This window comes from Balaenoptera borealis (assembly GCF_965194805.1).
Source record: "Balaenoptera borealis genome assembly, chromosome: 2".
NCBI lineage: Eukaryota > Metazoa > Chordata > Mammalia > Artiodactyla > Balaenopteridae > Balaenoptera > Balaenoptera borealis.
Window position 1 is genome coordinate 33,572,862 of NC_138867.1, and position 18,076 is coordinate 33,590,937.

At 43.3% G+C, this 18,076-nt stretch overlaps 1 protein-coding gene across 1 annotated transcript in view; it reads left to right on the forward strand.

The window, feature by feature from the left end:
- Positions 1 to 278: 278 nt before the first annotated feature.
- The window catches only part of EGFLAM (EGF like, fibronectin type III and laminin G domains), a 166,939-nt gene continuing 149,141 nt past the window's right edge, over positions 279 to 18,076 (forward strand). Inside the window, exon 1 of the mRNA XM_082382218.1 lies at positions 279 to 581. Within this exon, the coding sequence (XP_082238344.1) occupies positions 485 to 581 (97 nt within the window). The 5' untranslated portion in view covers positions 279 to 484. The remainder of the gene's footprint in view (positions 582 to 18,076) is intronic.

An 18,076-nucleotide genomic window follows, 5' to 3' on the forward strand; every position in this document is an offset into this window, starting at 1 on the left:
TCCTAGCGCCCCAATCTAGGTCACCAGCCGGGAAGGGCTGCGCTGGGGGTCGCTAGAGGGGTGATGCGCGGGCTCTCTGCCCTAGAGGTGGGCAAAGAGTCAATTGTCTCAGGGCCTGCCCCTCTCACTTCCACTCGATTGTAATTCCATCCCCGGGTCGGTCGAGCCTCCCTCCCTCTCTCCCGCGGCCAGCCAGTCCCTCCCCGTCGGCTTCCCTCGCCGCCCCCATCCCCGCCCTCCCCGCCCCCACCCCGCCCGGAAAGCCCTGCTGCTCGAAGCCCGCTTCACTCCCGCACGCGGACCTACCGGCTGCTGTCCTGCCTCCTTGGACTCCTCCGTGGTTCCTGGTCCAGCTCCCTCAGCCCTTCGCCTCCTCACCTCGGTCAGGGGATCCGCGAGGGCCGCGTCCCACGACGTATCTCAGGAGACGCCCTTTCCCTGTGCGCCCAGGACTTGGTGAAACTTCGCAGGCGCCCACGGTGAAATGGATTTAACCCGAGGCGTCTTGCTCCGGCTCTTGCTCCTGGCTTCCAGCCTCGCACCCGGCGCTGTGCAGCTCAGAGCAGCTCTCAGAAAACCAGGTAATGCTCTCGGTGCTCCCGGGAGCATCACGTCCGGAGCGCCCAGGTCCCTGTCTCTAGCGAGGACCCAAAGCGGGCAACGCACCGCCTCTCTCACCCCTGACCAGCGGCCCTGAACTGGGTTCTTCTCTGCCCAGAACCGAGAAAGGACGCCAGCCTCGCCCTCCCCCTCCCAGCCCAGGCGGTTCCAGGGATATTTGTTTGTTAAAACAATGATCTATTTTCCAGACACAGTAGAGGTGGAGGGCTCTGTATTTGACCACAGAGAGCTGAGAGTTGGGGCAGCGATCATGCTGTCTCAATTACAAGGATTGCAACTGTGCAAGAAAAGTCAAACAGCTTCTCCTGTGTCTCTAAACAGCTTATTGAATTCATATTGTTCAGAGCCCAGCGATTTCCTGTTAAGTGTCTGAAGATTTGCCTTGTGTACCCTCTGCCCATCTCCAGTCCTTCCCACGCTCTATGTAGGGATGTGTCCTCTGCTGTTAGGATTCTCTTCCACTCTGGGGCCGTTTTCTCAGAAAGGAGCACCCAACGGGTTAATTTTTACCGTGTTTTGAGCTCCTGTCTTTGCTCTGCGATTTAAACAAAGATGTACAGCGTTGTGGGCTATTACAGTGAACTGCTGAGAACTCGAAACACACTAGCTTGCATTTTCTCTAGTGACACAGGTAGAAAGTCTTACTGTGTTTTTGCCTACTTTGGTTTGGCCTGTGTGGTGAGGTTATTCAAAGTAGAACATTCTAAGCAAGAAAGTTCTAAACATTGTTTCTCGGATAATGATTTTTATTCCTCTTTGCTGAGACTATACTTAGAATTCTGAAAAATCTGTTTTTCTTCGTTTACTTTGCAAGTGGGGTTGTCTTATGGTAGTAATTACATCGTATGAACAATGGAAAACAGTATAACTTTATTTGAATGCAGTCTGCAAAACTTTGCAGAAAGCACAGTTTGTCTTCACAAATAATGTTGCCATAAGAAAGAGACAAACAGGGGAAATTTATCAGAGGGCAAAGAAAATAATCTTGGCAGGTTCCCATATGGCTGCTTAAATATTTTCGCTGCTCCAGGATCTCTCCACTTGGAAATATGACTTGTTGCCTTTCTGCTCTGGAAGATGACTTCACTCTTCAAGCTGTATCTATTATCACCTGCGCCTTGCTACCTGCCTTGAAATTTACAGTTGTTATTATAATCTGAAGCACACTTAAATTATGAGCTATTCTAATCCCACTGATCATTCACTTTGGAGAAAATAGCAGCAGTCCCAGGTGATATTATATTAAATTGTTTCTTTCCTACATGCATACAGACACACGTCTTCAAGGATTTCAATGAAGGGCTTCTTTCTAACTTTCCTCCTTAAGATACCCACACGTGATCATCTGCATTCTGTGGGTTTATTTACATAAAACCATCTAGTCACAATTTTTGAACAGTGCATAGTTATACCTGTAGTTCTTAAGCATGAGCAGTGTATGTAGTGTTCTTTTAAGGATAGATTTCAATTTGTTTAAGCAGAATTTTTTTAAAAAGTATTTCACAAAAGCCTGCTGTGTAAAAACTGCTCATATGGTTCACCATATTTCCTTTCTTATTTTCTGTAGTTCCTCTCCTACAAATATTTCCTACCTGGTTCATCCGGGGTTTCATTCTGTTATTCATGCCATGAATATGCCATGTTTGTCTCTTTGGTTTTATTTGAAGCATAGATAGGGTTTTGATAGTGGAAACTCTACATTTTAAATATTTTAGCACATTAAATATATCAAATTTGAGGTAAAAGGAGTGTTTGGACTAAGTTCAGCCTAGGAGAGTTTTTCATTACTTTATAATTTTATCCAGACACTGGCTTTCAGGTTGGAAGGCTGCTCAGATTAAAATGACAGCTACTTCATACACTTTGGGGGCAAATATCCTCCTGGGCTCATTTACAACCCTTGGAAAGATTAGTTTTTGATCCGGAGAATTGGTCCAGATTAAAGACTGAATGTGCCCCACTTGGCTCTGATGTGAACAGCAGCCGGCTGATTTATAATCTTCCCCAGACACCAGCAGATCCTGCAAGTATCCATACAGGAGTTTCTTTGTACCTTGTTTCCTCAATAGAAATTGATTTGTGTGCAGTGCTTTGTAAGTAGCATGGCTACCCCCTAAGGTGTACTGCAACAGTCCTGTTTTATTTGGATGACCCTGTCTTTCTCCCCACACTCCTAAATCTCCCTTTGACAAGTTCGGCTTTGTTGGAGAAGTCTTGGATTCAAAATCCACCTGAAAATTTCCCATCCCCATCTACTTCTGGTGAGAAAAAACCAAGCAGCAGCTTCAATTATGAGTCTCATTTGGGTCCAACATAGACAACCTTTCCCTCCACCCCAAGATAGCTACTCCTCTGTCACTGAGCATTAATAAAGAAACCTCTGCATTTGCTGAGACTCACAAGAAAGAACAGTTCGCAAGTTAAGTCAAATTAAATAAGGAACATTAATTAATTGCTTTCTATACTGTCCTAAGAACTTGACACATACTGATTTATTTAATCAACCCAACAGGTCTGCGAGATGGGTGCTATTATTACCCCTGTTTAACTGAAGAGGAAATTGTGGCTTAGAGAAATTAAATATCTCACCCAGGGTCACCCAACTAGTAAGAGCCTGAATGGGAATGCAGGCTCTGATATTCAGGAGCAGAAAGGAGTCCTTAGCAGCCCGGTTAGGAGAGGTGTGCAACCCCTCAGGGAGGGCGTCTTCCCCCTGGATGAAGGCGCGGAGTGGGGGGGGCTCCCAAATTCGAATCACAAACCTGGCAGGAAGTGAAACACCCTATTGTACAGCTGGGCTGAGCGTGACCAAGGGACTTGCCCAAGATAACATCAGAAACTGAGCTGGGACTAGTACCCAGACCCCCTTGAGTGGTCTCCAGTTCTTCCCTTACCCAGAGTCTCACCAGGACATGCAGAGAGGACTGTTGTGTCTCTGATGTAGGGCAGGGGGGAGGGAAAAGGAAATCCAGACACATCTGCTGGGACCAGCATGCGTCAAGCCACGTGTGTTCCCACAGGCAGATTGGTAACTTGCGGTGTTAGCTTAACTCCCTGGCACAGAGAGAGGTGCTGGAGGGCTGCGCGAGGGCCCTGCCTTTCCTCTGCCTTTCCTCTGCCTTTCCTCTGCCTTTCCGGCTGCCTGAGGTCCCAGGGTCAGTGGGACAAGGTCAGGTCAGGGTTCAGAATTCAAGGTTTTCCCCTGGAGGACTAGAGATCCGCAGTCATTTTCGGGGGGAGATGCAGAGGTCTGTAATCTTTTCCTATCCACTTTTCCCTCAGCGTTTCTCTATCTGAAAAAGTGGACTAAAACAAAGATCCAGGGAAACTCAGAAAGAAAAGAAAACAAAAGCCTGGAGGAGCAGCGCAGAGTTAGTGCAAGGGCAATGTGCCTTGTCGGTTGCTGGTGGGGAATACATGCGCCTCTAGGTGGTTTCTGCTGCTCCTAGTGTGAGGCTGAATGGCTAAAGAGTCAAGCAAAGGTCAGGGGTCATCCTCTTCTACTTCCCCTACCCGGGATAACCTGAAATTCACAAGAGACTGGTTATGTCCTTACTTAAAGCTCTCACCCAAGTCCCTTTCCCAAAGCATGTAATCTGGGGGGGCTCAGCTCTTCCGGATGTCAGCCCTCCCTTTCCAACCAACCCTGCTCCTCCGCAAGGCTGATCCAGATTGTCTTGCTTCTTGATGAAAACTGGAGCGACAAACACCCTAAGGGGGATTACATATATTTCTCCCCAGCACCTAACTACTAGTGTCCTATGCAGTTCTGGCACCATAGCAGAAATATTTCCCTCTGATCCTTCCTTCCATCAGCCCTCCTGCCCTCCTATTTGTTTCCACATCATACCTCATCCTTATAAAGAAGCCCCTGCCTCTCTTTCTCTTTCTCTTTCCTTTGATTCTCTATGAGGTAAAGGGACAGAGAGGTCACGGTCAGGAGTAAATGTGTGTACACGAGGCAGTACTTTTTTCTCAGAATTCTTTCTCATGGGAGAGTGACTTGACCAGAAAGGAATTGAGTGGTGTTTCTCTTTTCGGTTTTGTTTTTGTTTTTGCTTTTTGTTGCTTCCCTGAGCCCAGGGCTTTAATAACCTTAGAATTCTTTTGGGAGTAGTTGTCCATCTGTTCATGGGTTATTGTAGCTCAAAAGTGGTCCAGTGAACCAGAGCTAGATTTCTGGAAAACAGGGACTCAGGCGTCTGAGGTGGAGGTGGGGTCTCAACTCCTGCAGTGTTATCCTGGGGAGCTCCTGTCTTCTCCTACCTGACCCACTAGGCAAGCAGGACTGTATTTCTCCCGCCGGACTAAATGAGTGATGTGATATCTTGATTGCAACAGAGAATCTTTTGAGCTGGTCAAGACCCTTGCCACTTGTTTTGGTCACAGCAAGTTGCAGGTATTAGAAGTGCACCTGCTATTTCAGGGATAAAAAAGGGAAAGGGTGAGGAGATACTGCAGAGACTAAATGGCAGTTTGTAGGAGAAACCCCCCAAACCCATCTTTGATTGCATTGGTTGTGAACCGTCGTTTTGAAGAAGGACCCCAAAGTGTGCTCCAGCCTCCTGAAATGAGCTGGAAGACATTTGCTTCCTTGAAGAACCCCGATCTCATGGGATGGGGGTCTGGGCCTGGGGACAGAGAGAGACTCAGGTGAAAAAAATCAAATCAAATTGCTGCCAGCAGAGGGCGCAGTTTCCAGAGCTGGCACAGAGCGGATCTTAGACTTCTGACCCAGGCGAGTCACTGCTGAAATTCGATGTGGATAAGAATTTTTGGAGTGCATCCCAGACATCTGCTTTTTTAAACAAGAACCTCAGGTCACTTGGTGCATGTGGTTCGCAGTCCACACTTAGGGACGTGACGGAGGAGAACTTGGGATCCTCCCATAGCCTCCCTGCCTCCACCCCAGGTAGTCTCCGGTACCCCGACAGTCTCCACTTCGACAGCAAGCATCTGTATTTCAGCCAAAACAACCCCAGTGTTTAGACTCTCTGCCGGGTTTCCGAAGGTTGGATTCGGGACTTGAGGTCCTCTGAAGGCCCCTGAAGGACATCTCTTCTGGGCAGGTCCTCCTTCTACTCACCCCCTTTCCCAGTAACCCCGTCATTGAGAGATGGCTGCACACGGGGGGACACCCTTCGGTAGCATTAACAAGAAGCCAGGCTGTATATGACCAGCTCCTCCCCCTCATCTCCCCCAGGCGCATTCCACCCCCGCTCCCACGCAGCTCCTTCTTTCAGGCAGGTTTCTTCTGGCTGAGCCGGAAGGCTTGGGTGAAAGCACAGACTCTGCTATTCGACAAATTTGGGTTCAAGTTCTGACACTTTTTTAAAAATTATTATTATTAGTTACTTGGTGACATAGGGCTAGTTATATTAGCTCTGTAAACCTGGGTTTCCTTGTCTGTAAAAATAGGATAAGGAAAGAACCTACCATTTAAGGATTAAATGAGGTAATACATACACCAAGGCATTAAAAAAGGATTAGAAGCCTGAAGCTTGAAGGCAATGTTTATGAAGTTGGGATTGTTTAATCTGGAAGGGGGTGTGGGTGGGAGAAGAATGTGTGTATTTCCAGGCATCAGAATAATTAACGTAGACACTTATGAGTTCATGTACTTTTATCCTTTCCTGTACATGTTAATGTGTGATTGATAACATCATTTTAATTTTACTGAGTTGTACAATTTTTTAGATAAATTGACAAATCAGAAAGACTCTTTGGTCAACCACATGCCTTGATTTGGGGTTTGGAAATGTGGCTGTGAGGTTTGCGGTCTTGCTTGAGTAGATTCTTATGAGAAACAGTATCCCCAAGGGTGATGGACAATTTTTTGTCTGGTAATTGTCATGTGGAGGTTTTGTAGGGTGTTGGCGGTGAGGAGCAGCTGTTCCTGAAAGAGAATTTTCCAGACTGACATGTGACTGGGAGTCTGGGAAAATCTCCATGAAGCTAGAGAGCTAAGAAATGGTCAGGGTCTGCTTGTTGATCCTCAGTTTGGAGTAATTTATGAGCCACTACCAGTGACCTAGAAAGATAGAGACTGGGCTCTGATGGCTCTTCCTTTTCTTATTAATGATTCGTGCACTTCCAGAGCTGTAACAAAACCCCACTTACCCCAGATAACCCCACCAGCTTATTTTAAGAATCAAAGGAAATAAAGCAGACTAGTGCTTTGAAAGAACTGAAGTGTTACACAAAGATGGGATGTTACTATCTAATAATACTCACACTAATTATTATTACCTTAACCAACCAGACCAACCAAGGACACACTTTCTGAAGCTTTGATCTCTTTTCCAGTCTCTTCCTCCCCATCCCCCTAAAGACACTTAAAGATTCTTTCTTTGTCTGACTCTGCAAATCCTGAGCAATTTAAATCTTAACACTTGTGTTTGCTGACAGGGCACCCAAAATCCCGAATCAGATTTAATGCAGTGTTAATGCTATTTATTTTTCTTGATGCAACAAGTTTATATTAGCCAGTTAATGGTTTACATTGTGCAAAAGGAGTTGTATCAGCAGGCACTTTTCTGTAACATCTGGGCAGTTGGAAACATAATACTTAAATATAACCTGAGTTTAAAGCCTTCCTTGGACAGATGGCTAATTTTATTGATCTAATCTTACACTTAGGAATAGGTCCCATGATCCTTTGCTGGTAATTCTTAGAGTGAGCAGAGATGTAAATAAACTGGATGAGGGCTGTGAATTAGACTCTTGTTTGCTTGTAATTTATTTTTTAAATACTTCAGTATAAACAGTCATGGTGTGAATTACTTTAATCTCTACCCTAAGGGTGCTTAATTAACATTTAAAGTAATCCAGGATAGAAGGTACCACTCTGGCATAAGAGTTTACATCTTTTTTTAATGTCTTGGTGGCTGTGTCATACCAGTGGTTAAATATTTTGAATTCACCTCTGTGCTGGCCAGGAGTCTACACTCCAGGGCTGGTTAGTTACCACTTGAAGAACTTTACTATGATGTCTACTCTCAAAGGTGGCTGGGAAGATATTTCAAGTGATGCTATCAAAAATCCAGGCTAGAGGGTTTGTTAATTAGCACAAACAAATTATGCTAGAAATAATGTTTTCATTGGTGAAATATGTGATTGGCTAGAAAGATTGTACATGCCCCTCTATTTTTGCATGCACAAAGAGTAACAATTCAGCAAGCCCAACAATCAAGCTGCTTTGGCATTGGGCCAGAGCTCCATTCAATCCTGTATCTTCCTCACTTAACGGTAGATTCCTTTGCCTGATCACTCTGGATGATTTGCTGATCCCGCCATTAGAACACTGACGCATCTGCCTCAGCAAGGTGCTTGCAGCTGTAACAAACAACTCTAAATCTCAGTGGCTTGACATAAGATTTATTTTTCATTTACTCCAAGTCCAAAGTGAACGTTTCTTGTTGGGCAGCTCTCCTGGGCTGCCCTTCTCCAAAGGGTGACTTGAAAACCTGAGTCACTCTACCTTTATTACCTTCATCTTGTAATGCCACCATCTTTATTTTTTTATTTAAATTTTAAAAATTATTTTATTTTTTTATTTTTGGCTGCATTGGGTCTTTGTTGCTGCGTGCAAGCTTTCTCTAGTTGCAGCGAGAGGGGGCTACTCTTTGTTGCGGTGCGCGGGCTTCTCATTGTGGTGGCTTCTCTTGTCGTGGAGCAGGGGCTCTAGGCACACGGGCTTCAGTAGTTGCAGCACGCAGGCTCTAGGGCACGCAGGCTCAGCAGTTGTGGTTCGTGGGCTCTAGAGCACAGGCTCAGTAGTTGTGGTGCACAGGCTTAGTTGCACGAGCTTAGATCTTCCCAGACCAGGGATCAAACCCATGTCCCCTGCATTGGCAGGCTGATTCTTAACCACTGAGCCACCAGGGAAGTTCCCACCATCTTTAAAATGGGCCTCCAAGGTGTCATGGAAGGTAAAAAGAAAGAAGGCTTGTGTGGGAGATGTTTATGTGTCGGGCCAGAACGTGGTCACAGGGCCTCAACCTAACTGTAAGGAGGTCAGGAAAGGTAGTTCAGCTGTGTACACAGCAAGACAATGACCAGATGTGGTGGATTGTCTCTCATGCAGTGCTTTGGAATTCCTAAAAGAACAAACAGGGATGTTAAAAGAGTAAGTTATTTGAGAATTTTTGCAACTTCCTTTTTGCCCATGAATTGTTCGTATATGTGGCAGAATTTGGCCTAGAATTTGCTTTCATTGTAGTGTACAACGTGGCTGAAAAGCAGATAGTTACCACCTATCTTGACTTGTTGGAGGCTACCATGATTTAATAAAAGATCCTAAAAACCAGGCAGCCAAATTGACTTATATCAGTTTGCAGTAGGGTCCAGAAATAGGTATATGTTTACGTGACTACATGCTGTTTGTTGCTACATACTTCCTACATTTTACAAAAAGTAAAATAAATCCCTTTTAAAAGGTAAAATAACTACTCAGTGGGTTACAATGAGTTTCTAAGGAACGTCAACTAGAACTCCAGTTTTTACCACAGTTTTCTAGAAGCTCCTTCTATTTGTATCCCATAACAAAAATGACTGTTCATGGTAGAATAATTTTTTCAGTGAGAGATGTATCTTAAAATATAAAAATCATTTTTTAGACACCACAGCCTGCTTTGATGGGGATGAAGATGATCCCCCCAAAATAAATTGGTATGCTTTGTTGAACCACTGCACTTTTCAAAGCACTTTTAGAGAAATGATCTCGTTTGATCTTGTAACACTTGCCCCACTGGGAAGTCAAGAGCTGATGACTTAGCAAAGAGGAAACAGGCACAGCCAGGACATGAACCCAGGTTGTCAACCCGTAACCCCCGATGCTTCCCATCAATCCAGAGGTTTTCTTGCAGCTGATGGATAAGAGCATGTTCACTGTGATGGCCCTGAGTCTAGCTCTGAAGCCAGGAGGGACCTTGCCAACAAGACTCGCCCGCATTTTACTTGCAGAGGCTCCATGTGTGTCACAGGACACTCTGTAGAATGAACTGGTACTGCTTTCCGTCATACTCCTGACTGGTTGGTGTGTGTTTTGCAGAATACGTGATGACTGAGGGGCTGTTTGCAAATGAGAAGCAGCTGTAGTGGCTGGAGGAAAGCTCCAGAATCCTCCCAGTGTCTCCTATAGGAGATCCTTTTGGGGTCTCAGGGACACCCAGGACACTCAGCCTGGCTTTGTTGTTCCTCCCAGCTTCCCATTCCTCCACTATTTAGCCATCTTCTTTAGTGGAAATGATATTTGCTACACCTTCAATGTGAGTATTTCAAGGTTTATCATTCAAGTCTCAAGGCTTTCTGGTAGTTTCTTCAGCATCTTTTTGATGTTCTAGGAGTTCCTAATGGCTGTAGTTAAACAAGTAAATCATTAGGTTGGAAAAAGAAGCCTTCCTTTGATAGCTATTTTAGAGTAAGTGATGGGCTTTGGTCACAACCTACACACATAACACACATCCCTGCAGCTTGGAGGAATTGTGACAAGAATCCAATCAAACAGACATGGGTTTGAATCCTAGTTGTAAAATTTATGGCTGCCTGATCCCAGACAGAGTATTTAATCTCTTTATACCTTAGATTTCTACCTGAAATTTAAGGCTCATAATACCTACCACAAGGGTTTCATCTGATAAATCAGTGAAATAATATGATGACTGGAAATGCAGCTAGGAAAGTACTTAAACATTTGGTACATAATGGGCACTCCAAAGTTAGTCCATATTAACTAGGTTCTTTTTGATTTATAGAGTTTATGTAGTGGTAGAGATGGTAGTTTTCCCCTATTTGATATAACCCCAAATATTGACAACATTGACACAAATGTATAATTGAGCTTAGGCTCCCATGAAAATGGAATTGAAAGGAATTTCATTTCCTTAATCTCATATTCTAGATTCTTCAAGTTTATATCATCAAATGATGACTTTTGGTGTCTAGATCAGTCATAAAGTTCATTTTTTTTTAAATTTTTTTAAAAAAATTTATTTATTTATTTTTGGCTGTGTTGGGTCTTCGTTTCTGTGCGAGGGCTTTCTCCAGTTGCGGCGAGTGGGGGCCACTCCTCATCGCGGTGCGCGGGCCTCTTATTGTCGCGGCCTCTCTTGTTGCGGAGCACAGGCTCCAGACGCGCAGGCTCAGTAATTGTGGCTCACGGGCCCAGCTGCTCCGCGGTATGTGGGATCCTCCCAGACCAGGGCTCGAACCCGTGTCCCCTGCATTGGCAGGCAGACTTTCAACCACTGCGCCACCAGGGAAGCCCCATAAAGTTCATTTTATTGATAAAAGATCTGGAACCAGCATAGAGTTTAATAAAAATAGCTCACATCCTTTTTGGACTTTGTATAAAACCAAGAAGAAAGATCCTGTATCAAGATTATATATAGCTACTATAGTAGTGATAGATTTTCATGTATCAGCTATATGGCTCTGTACCCCAAAAGAGGTTATTTGCAGTTGGAATATAAAGAAAAATTTCCTTAGCTACCTTCTTTACTGTGGTATTAAGATAACAAGTATAAAAGATGCTATTTCTATGATATCTGCTCTCTCCCCGTTTTGAGTCAACCATACTCTCTGCCAGAATACTCTTTCTAAAGTGCACTTCTAATCCTGTCACTCTTGGGTTTAATATTCCTTTCTGGCTCTCTACTGCCTTCTAAATTCTAAAGCTGAGCATCCAAGGTCTATTACAGTATGGCCTCCACTTCCTTTTCCTGTCTTCTCACTGAATACATAATCTGTATTCCAACCAAGCTCGATTATTTGCTCTTCCACAGTCCTCCTCTTTGCTTCCCAGTGGTGGACCTGTCCAGTTGATCCATCCCCTTGGAACATCCTTCCCTCGTCTCTGCCCAAGGAAACGCAGTGACCCTTCCAAGCATGGCTCAGTGCCGTTCTGTGAGGTCTACACATACCCTCCCAGCCAGAAGCCCTTACGCTTTTCTTCCATTTTGTCTTGTATTATGTTTTTGATGTACTGACCCATGCCTTGTCTTAGATTTGTAACTCTGTGAAAGAAAGCACCGTGATGTCTTCACCTGTGTGTCCCCTCCATCGCCTGCTGGAGTGTCTTGCATGCAGTTGGTCTTTCCCAGACAGCTATGCAGTGGAAAACGATGGCCTCGTTTGGGGCAAATACTTTTTAACATGGTGTGGTTAATTTGATCGTGTTCCCAGCTCCCAAATTCACTTCCTTCCTCCCTCATGATACAGAAAAGGTGTCATTTCTCTGTGCCAACATTTTTTCTCAACCTGAGCAGACATTTGAAAACCCACACTGCAGTGTGATTTAGAGAAGGAGATGGCCCAGGAGTCAGTCTGTAGCAGTATATAATTTAAATCCTACCTCCATGCTGCCAGAGGCTATTGGAATTGTGGGTTTTTAAGGAGCGTCTGATCAAGTCCATACTGTGAAATATGTCATTTTCAATACCCGGAGAAGAGGTAGAGTTTGAAGTAACATGTGGGGCTGCCTTAGACCTGCTTTTTATCATGTTTTAGGAGGTTAAGAAGCAAAGACAATAATGCTGTTTACTCATACATCAAAAGATAGTGGGGGAGGACGAGTTAAAACAGTCCAGTGTTCAGTTCCCCTCCTTCTTCCACTTGTCTTTGAACCAAAGGAACATGAGACGTGTGTGGGAATGGCATTGGCGGTATGATAGAAAACGTCAGGTTGCAGGGGAAGGGATAAAGCCAGTCCATCTCTCATAACGAGATCTGACTGTGAGGTTGGGAGGAAAACAGTACTCAACAGTCTTCTTCAGTTTTATTGTGCTGACCCTGGTTTACTTACGAAGATCAATTCTGTAATCCCCGGAAAGTAAAGCAGCCAAAAGCTAGAGTGTTTGCAAAGGTTTTTCTGGTCTTTGTTTTGTAAGGACTGTCATACCTGATAAAAAGCAACCAATTGATTGACCCATTCACCGATTAATTTCTTGATATATACATACACACACACACACATATATATATATATATATATATATATATATATATATATATATATATAAAATAAGCTGCATTGTAGTAGAATTAAAAATGAACAAAGTACATGGTATGATGCTGAAGTATTTAAGGGCAAGTAATGTCTGAAATTTACTTTGAAATACATCAAAAATCAGATTCACTGATGGAGACAGGGATAGATTGTTGATATATGTGTGATAAAAGAAGTATAGTAAAATGTTTATGGTAGCATCCATGTGGTGATTATACACATGTTCATTCTAAAACTCTTTCACTTTTCTGTAGTGTTTGATTATTTTCATAATAAAGTGATGGAAAAGATGAACTAAGTATTAAGGAAACAAATGAAATGACTACAAAGTTTTTCCCACACAGAGTGAGGTTCCAACATGCTCTGCTCTGCACTCAAATAATGATGAGTTTTCTACTTTCTTCCTGCTCTTCCCTCCACATTTCCTCTCTGCTCTTCTCTGCCCTGCTCCTTGCTGCCTGGGGCTGGCCTTACTGCATCACTCAGGCTGCTTTGCCCTTCGGCTTTTTTGGGTTCAGCTAACGAGAGGCATCAGAAGGAAATCAGAGGAGAGTAGGGGAGAGACTCTGGTGTACGTCTTCCCTGATTCCACCCTGCTTTGGTACTGCTTTGCTGGCAGCAGTTGCATTTCTCTAAAACTGCATCTCCTGGCTGTCCTTGGCTTCCAACTCTGGCTGGCGCCAGGAACAGTATTTTCTCCTCTTGTACTTTCTGCCCTGGGTACTGGCAGCATTTCACTGCTGCTGGTCTCTGGGTGCATCAACAGCCCTAGTTGTTTCTCAGAGCTGTTCACACCTCTGTAAGATATCTTTTAATTACAATCTTTTTAGATTAAGTAAATTTTTCTTCCTGCTGGGACCCTAATTGCTACCTTTGGTACTACTGCTTTGTGATATATGCTCTGTTTCTACTATTTTCCTCCTTAGGTGTAACCATGAGGTTTTGATTTGTGTTTAGCTTGCATTCAGAACTCTCTGAGGATCAGGTCTGATTTAGCTTAAGGATGCCTGCTGTAAATTCATGAAGTAACTGCAAGAGCAATAGAAACCTTGATCTTTTGAGAATGAGCTTGTCCTCTGGGCCCAAATCTGCTGGCTTCTTGGCTAAGAGCACATTGAGATTGACCTATTCATTGCTGTGTGGTGTTGAGAAATGATTGCAGTGATGTCCAGGGTTCTTAATAGAAATTCTAGGAACTCAGAGGTTTCTGGAACACATATGAAATGAATGGACGATAATTCTTCATCTCTTGAGAAAGCCCCCTGAACCCAAATTAACCTCTTACAACTCCAGGGAATTTGACCTCAAGGGGAAGACCACGGCGAGCTTGGACTTTCTCCCACTTCTGTTAGGTTTGTTGCTAGTTTTTATGATGATGATATTTTTTTCAACTCTGTTCTGATTTCTTGGCTATAAATATCTTGCACCTGATATTCTACAGATCAATGCTTATTATTCAAACTTTAAAGAATTAATTAGGTAACACCTATTGTCTTCATTTGGATTTCCCAGGAACAGACCATAGGATAAAGATTTGAATTAAAATAAGTTATATGAAAGGTAAAACAAAACAAAACAGAACAAAAAAAAAAAAAAAAGGAGAGTGGGGAAGTGAGACAGGGAGTCCACTGAAAAGGCAGTCAATGAAGGTTTTCTCATCAAGCGAGTTAACACTGTGATGATTAGAGCTTATACTTATGGGAGAAACTCTAGAAAATGGTAGAGAACACATGGCGCAGAGTTTTCCTACCTGAGGGGTGAGAGACCTGGGGTATTTACATCAATTCCATCTGTCACCAGGGGAGGGCTGCTTCAGGGATGGGTGTTAATTTCCCAACACTTCTGGCCTGCCAGGCTTATGGGTAGAGCAGTTTTCTATGTCTTCTGAGAAAATTCTTAGGCCAAAAGGTGCAAAGACTGGTAGCTAGAAGTGGGCTGGCCAGCTTTGAAGTGGTGAAGGCTGAGGGATTATGGTGGGTACTAACAGTTCTTCTACACCCATAATTGACTAATTATATTTGGAAACTCAAGACTGAATGTCATTTACCACTTTGATGGACAACCTTGCCCCCTCCCCTGCCCCCACAAGGAGTTTATATATTATGAGAAGAAGGGGAAAGATGTTTGGATACTCCAAGGAATTCGAGTTCTTAGTCTCAACCTATATCAAGATTATCAGGGGAAAAAATTTATATTGCAGTACAAAATAGACTTTTGATTAAACCAGTTCTCCAATTGGAGATATTCAGGAAGGGTGACTGTTTGGGTTTTAGATTCAAGAACTACCATCACCACCAACCACCCTCTACCCACCCAAAAAAAGCTTTATTCATTTGTGCTAATTGAGAAGGCCAGTAGAAATTGGAGTCTTCATTGCTTATGGTTATGCTGTGTTATTTAGAACTTGAGTTTAGATTGTTGATTGTTACAGTGGGGAAGAACCCACATTTACATTTAAAGGCATGCCTTGTGCCTTCACAAAGCAATAGTGACAGCTAACATTTATTCAGTGCTTGCTATGTGCCAGGCACTGGTAACGGCACAGCCTCCTAAGGCTGGCGTCATAGAATCCAAGAATTTTAGCACAAGAAGGGACCTTAGGGGTAGCTGTCTAAACCTATATGTCTTAGTGAAGGTAAGTCACTTGCCTGGGGTCATGCATCTTGTTAGTAGCAGAATCAGCACCAGGACCCAAGCCTTCTGACCCCTGACCTAGTGCTCTGTCTACTAGACCCACCACCCCTATGACCATGGGGTAGGTAGAGACTCATGTTCTATTTTCATTGACTATCTGTTTCTTTTTGAACTTGGTCTTGCTTGTATGTTTAGAGGTAATGAACCCTTAGCCCAGGCTCCTGTGACAGTGCCATGCCTGGAGAAACAAATGATCTGTGAAAAGGCAGCCCAAGCTATCTTCTCAGCTCAGCTCCTTGTTTGCTACAAAATACAGTGTCTGTGAGAAGCACCATCTTCTAAGCCACAGAGACCCACAGGTAGACAGTGGTATTAGGGCAGAGAAAAGAGTACATTTGTATAGGATCAAAATTCCCATCTGAAATTATTTCCACAGCATGATTTTAAGTGAATCCTTCTAGGAGGCACCCTTGAAGGGGAAATTGAGGGGAAATTTGTGTCATAAGACAGTGTCAGTGGCTTAGTTAATCACTTGGCTTGCTTCTCATTGTTGGGGATAACCTTGAGGAATTAATCCACTATGGCAAAGTTCCAGGACATTTTTTAAAAACACAATTACAGTCATACTTTGTCAAGACTGACTTGTACAGAATTGATCCTTCAGAGCTGAGGTTAGCAAACATTTTCTGAAAAGGGCCAGATAATGAATATGTTATTTATTTCATTTTTATTTATTGGGTCTGTATTGCAACTACTCAGCTCTGCCATTGTAAAGCAAAAATAGCCAAGGGCAATATGTAAATAAATGTACATATGTTTATGTAAATTATGTAAATAAGGCTGTTTCAATACAACTTTATTTACAAAACAGGCAGAGGGCCACATTTTGCCAGAACCCTAGTCAGCCTAAGCCTTCAGATAGTGCACATCACCAGGCCTGCTGCTTTCTTTTGTTTGCTGCCTCTATGGTGTCTGTATTCATTATTAACATTATTGATAACCTTTTTTTTCCTGATGAAAGTTTCTTGTGTCCTGGCAAATAGCTTGATTCAATTCCCAAACACAACAAAGATGGGGGTGTTACAGCAAGTCCAGGGGAGTTAGCCTTAGACAAATGTGAGGTCATCCCTCAAGCTCTCCATTTGATGTAGGTAATGGGCCATATATGACTATGTCCAAAATACACACACATAGAAAGCATTGTAGACTTGACCCATATCCTAGAACCCCCATTCTGCTCATATTTTAAAGTAATGACAATAACTCTGTCTTAAAGGAAAAATAAGGGAGTACCCTGGCAGTCCAGTGGTTAAGACTCCTTGCTTCCACCGCAAGGGGTACCGGTTCGATCCCTGGTCAGGGAACTAAGATTCCCACATGCCTCAAAGTTGTTATCAAGAGTAACTATTCTCATACAATTACAGTAGAAACTCTCCTATCTGCTCCAATTTGGATTGGTCAGTTAATTGGAAGAGTCAGTTAAGGGGACAATTTAAATATAGATACATTTTATTTTCAGTTGAGAAATAGTAGTGGGAGATTTATTTGACAAAGCTTGGATGTAAGGATAATGCTTCTTCTTCTTTTTTTTTAACGTGGGCCCACTGATTGGAGTTCTTAGTCATCCTTCAAGCATAAACTGCAACAATAGGGCATTATCTGAGTATAGCAAGCTTCCAGATTTTTCAGTCTTTTAGAGTAGCTGCAGTTGTTGCTTAGAAAATACCTTTATTGAGTTATCCCAAAGCAGTCAACCTAGTTTTTACAGAAACAATTTTTTCTTCTTATATTTGTATTTCATCCATTTACAGAATGGAAGGTCATGTAATTAAAATAACAACCAGGAACAATGCAACTGACCCTTGGTAAGCATACCACTCAGCTGTGGGGAGAGTGGATGCCCAAGGGCCATACAAAGAGTGGAGCCCTGCCAGCGCAAGCCTTCCAGGGGCACTGGGGCCATCAGTATCAAGGACACTTGAGAGGGAATCTAGGATGTTGGTTAATACAGGAAGTAAGCAGGACTTTCTTTTGCTCACAGTACTTTAAAAAGTTGTTTCATTTGGGTTTGTTAAGACAAGTTTCCTGCCCACTTGTTCAAACTCATATTTTGCACAGGTAATTTCTTCGCAGTAGGCTGTACACAAGCTTCTGCCAAACCCTGATGAAATTGTCAACTAACTTGGCCTTGGTGGAGTTCAGATCAGTGAAATGCTTTTCAGTGAGTTGAGTACCCTTCGTCCGTGAACCTGCGTCTTCTCTAATGACACATGTATGTAAAAAAAATAAATAAATAATACAGTGATTAGTAAACTATTTCAGAATTAAAAAACCTTAAAGACTCATATAGCTTTACTACATGCCAAGTATTATTTAAAGTGCTTAGAAATAATATACTTTTATTCCTCTTAACATCCCTTAGATGTATGTCTTATCTCATGACCATCTTGCAGATGAAGAAACTGAGGCAGAAATTTGAGTGACAGAGCTGGGCTTCAAGCAAGCCCGGCTGGGCTTTCTTCTTAGTCATTTCTTTCTGCCTCTCCAGGGCTGAAGTTGCCTGCAGAGGATGGGTTGGAAACTTGACCCAAATGAGTACTCTGACAGTCAGATCTTATACATCTTATAGTTCTCTCCAATAAGCACAAATGATGGGTTCTCAGCCAAGTGTACCATGAGGTATCAGCCCAGGGGCGGGGTGTAAGGTAAGCACAACTTCCCAAATCTCCAGTTCCACAAGAAAGACACTTTTGACTTGGTGGCCAAGTCAAGAGGAGGTCCTGCCAGGTCATGAGAAGCCCTGAGTAGGAGCTG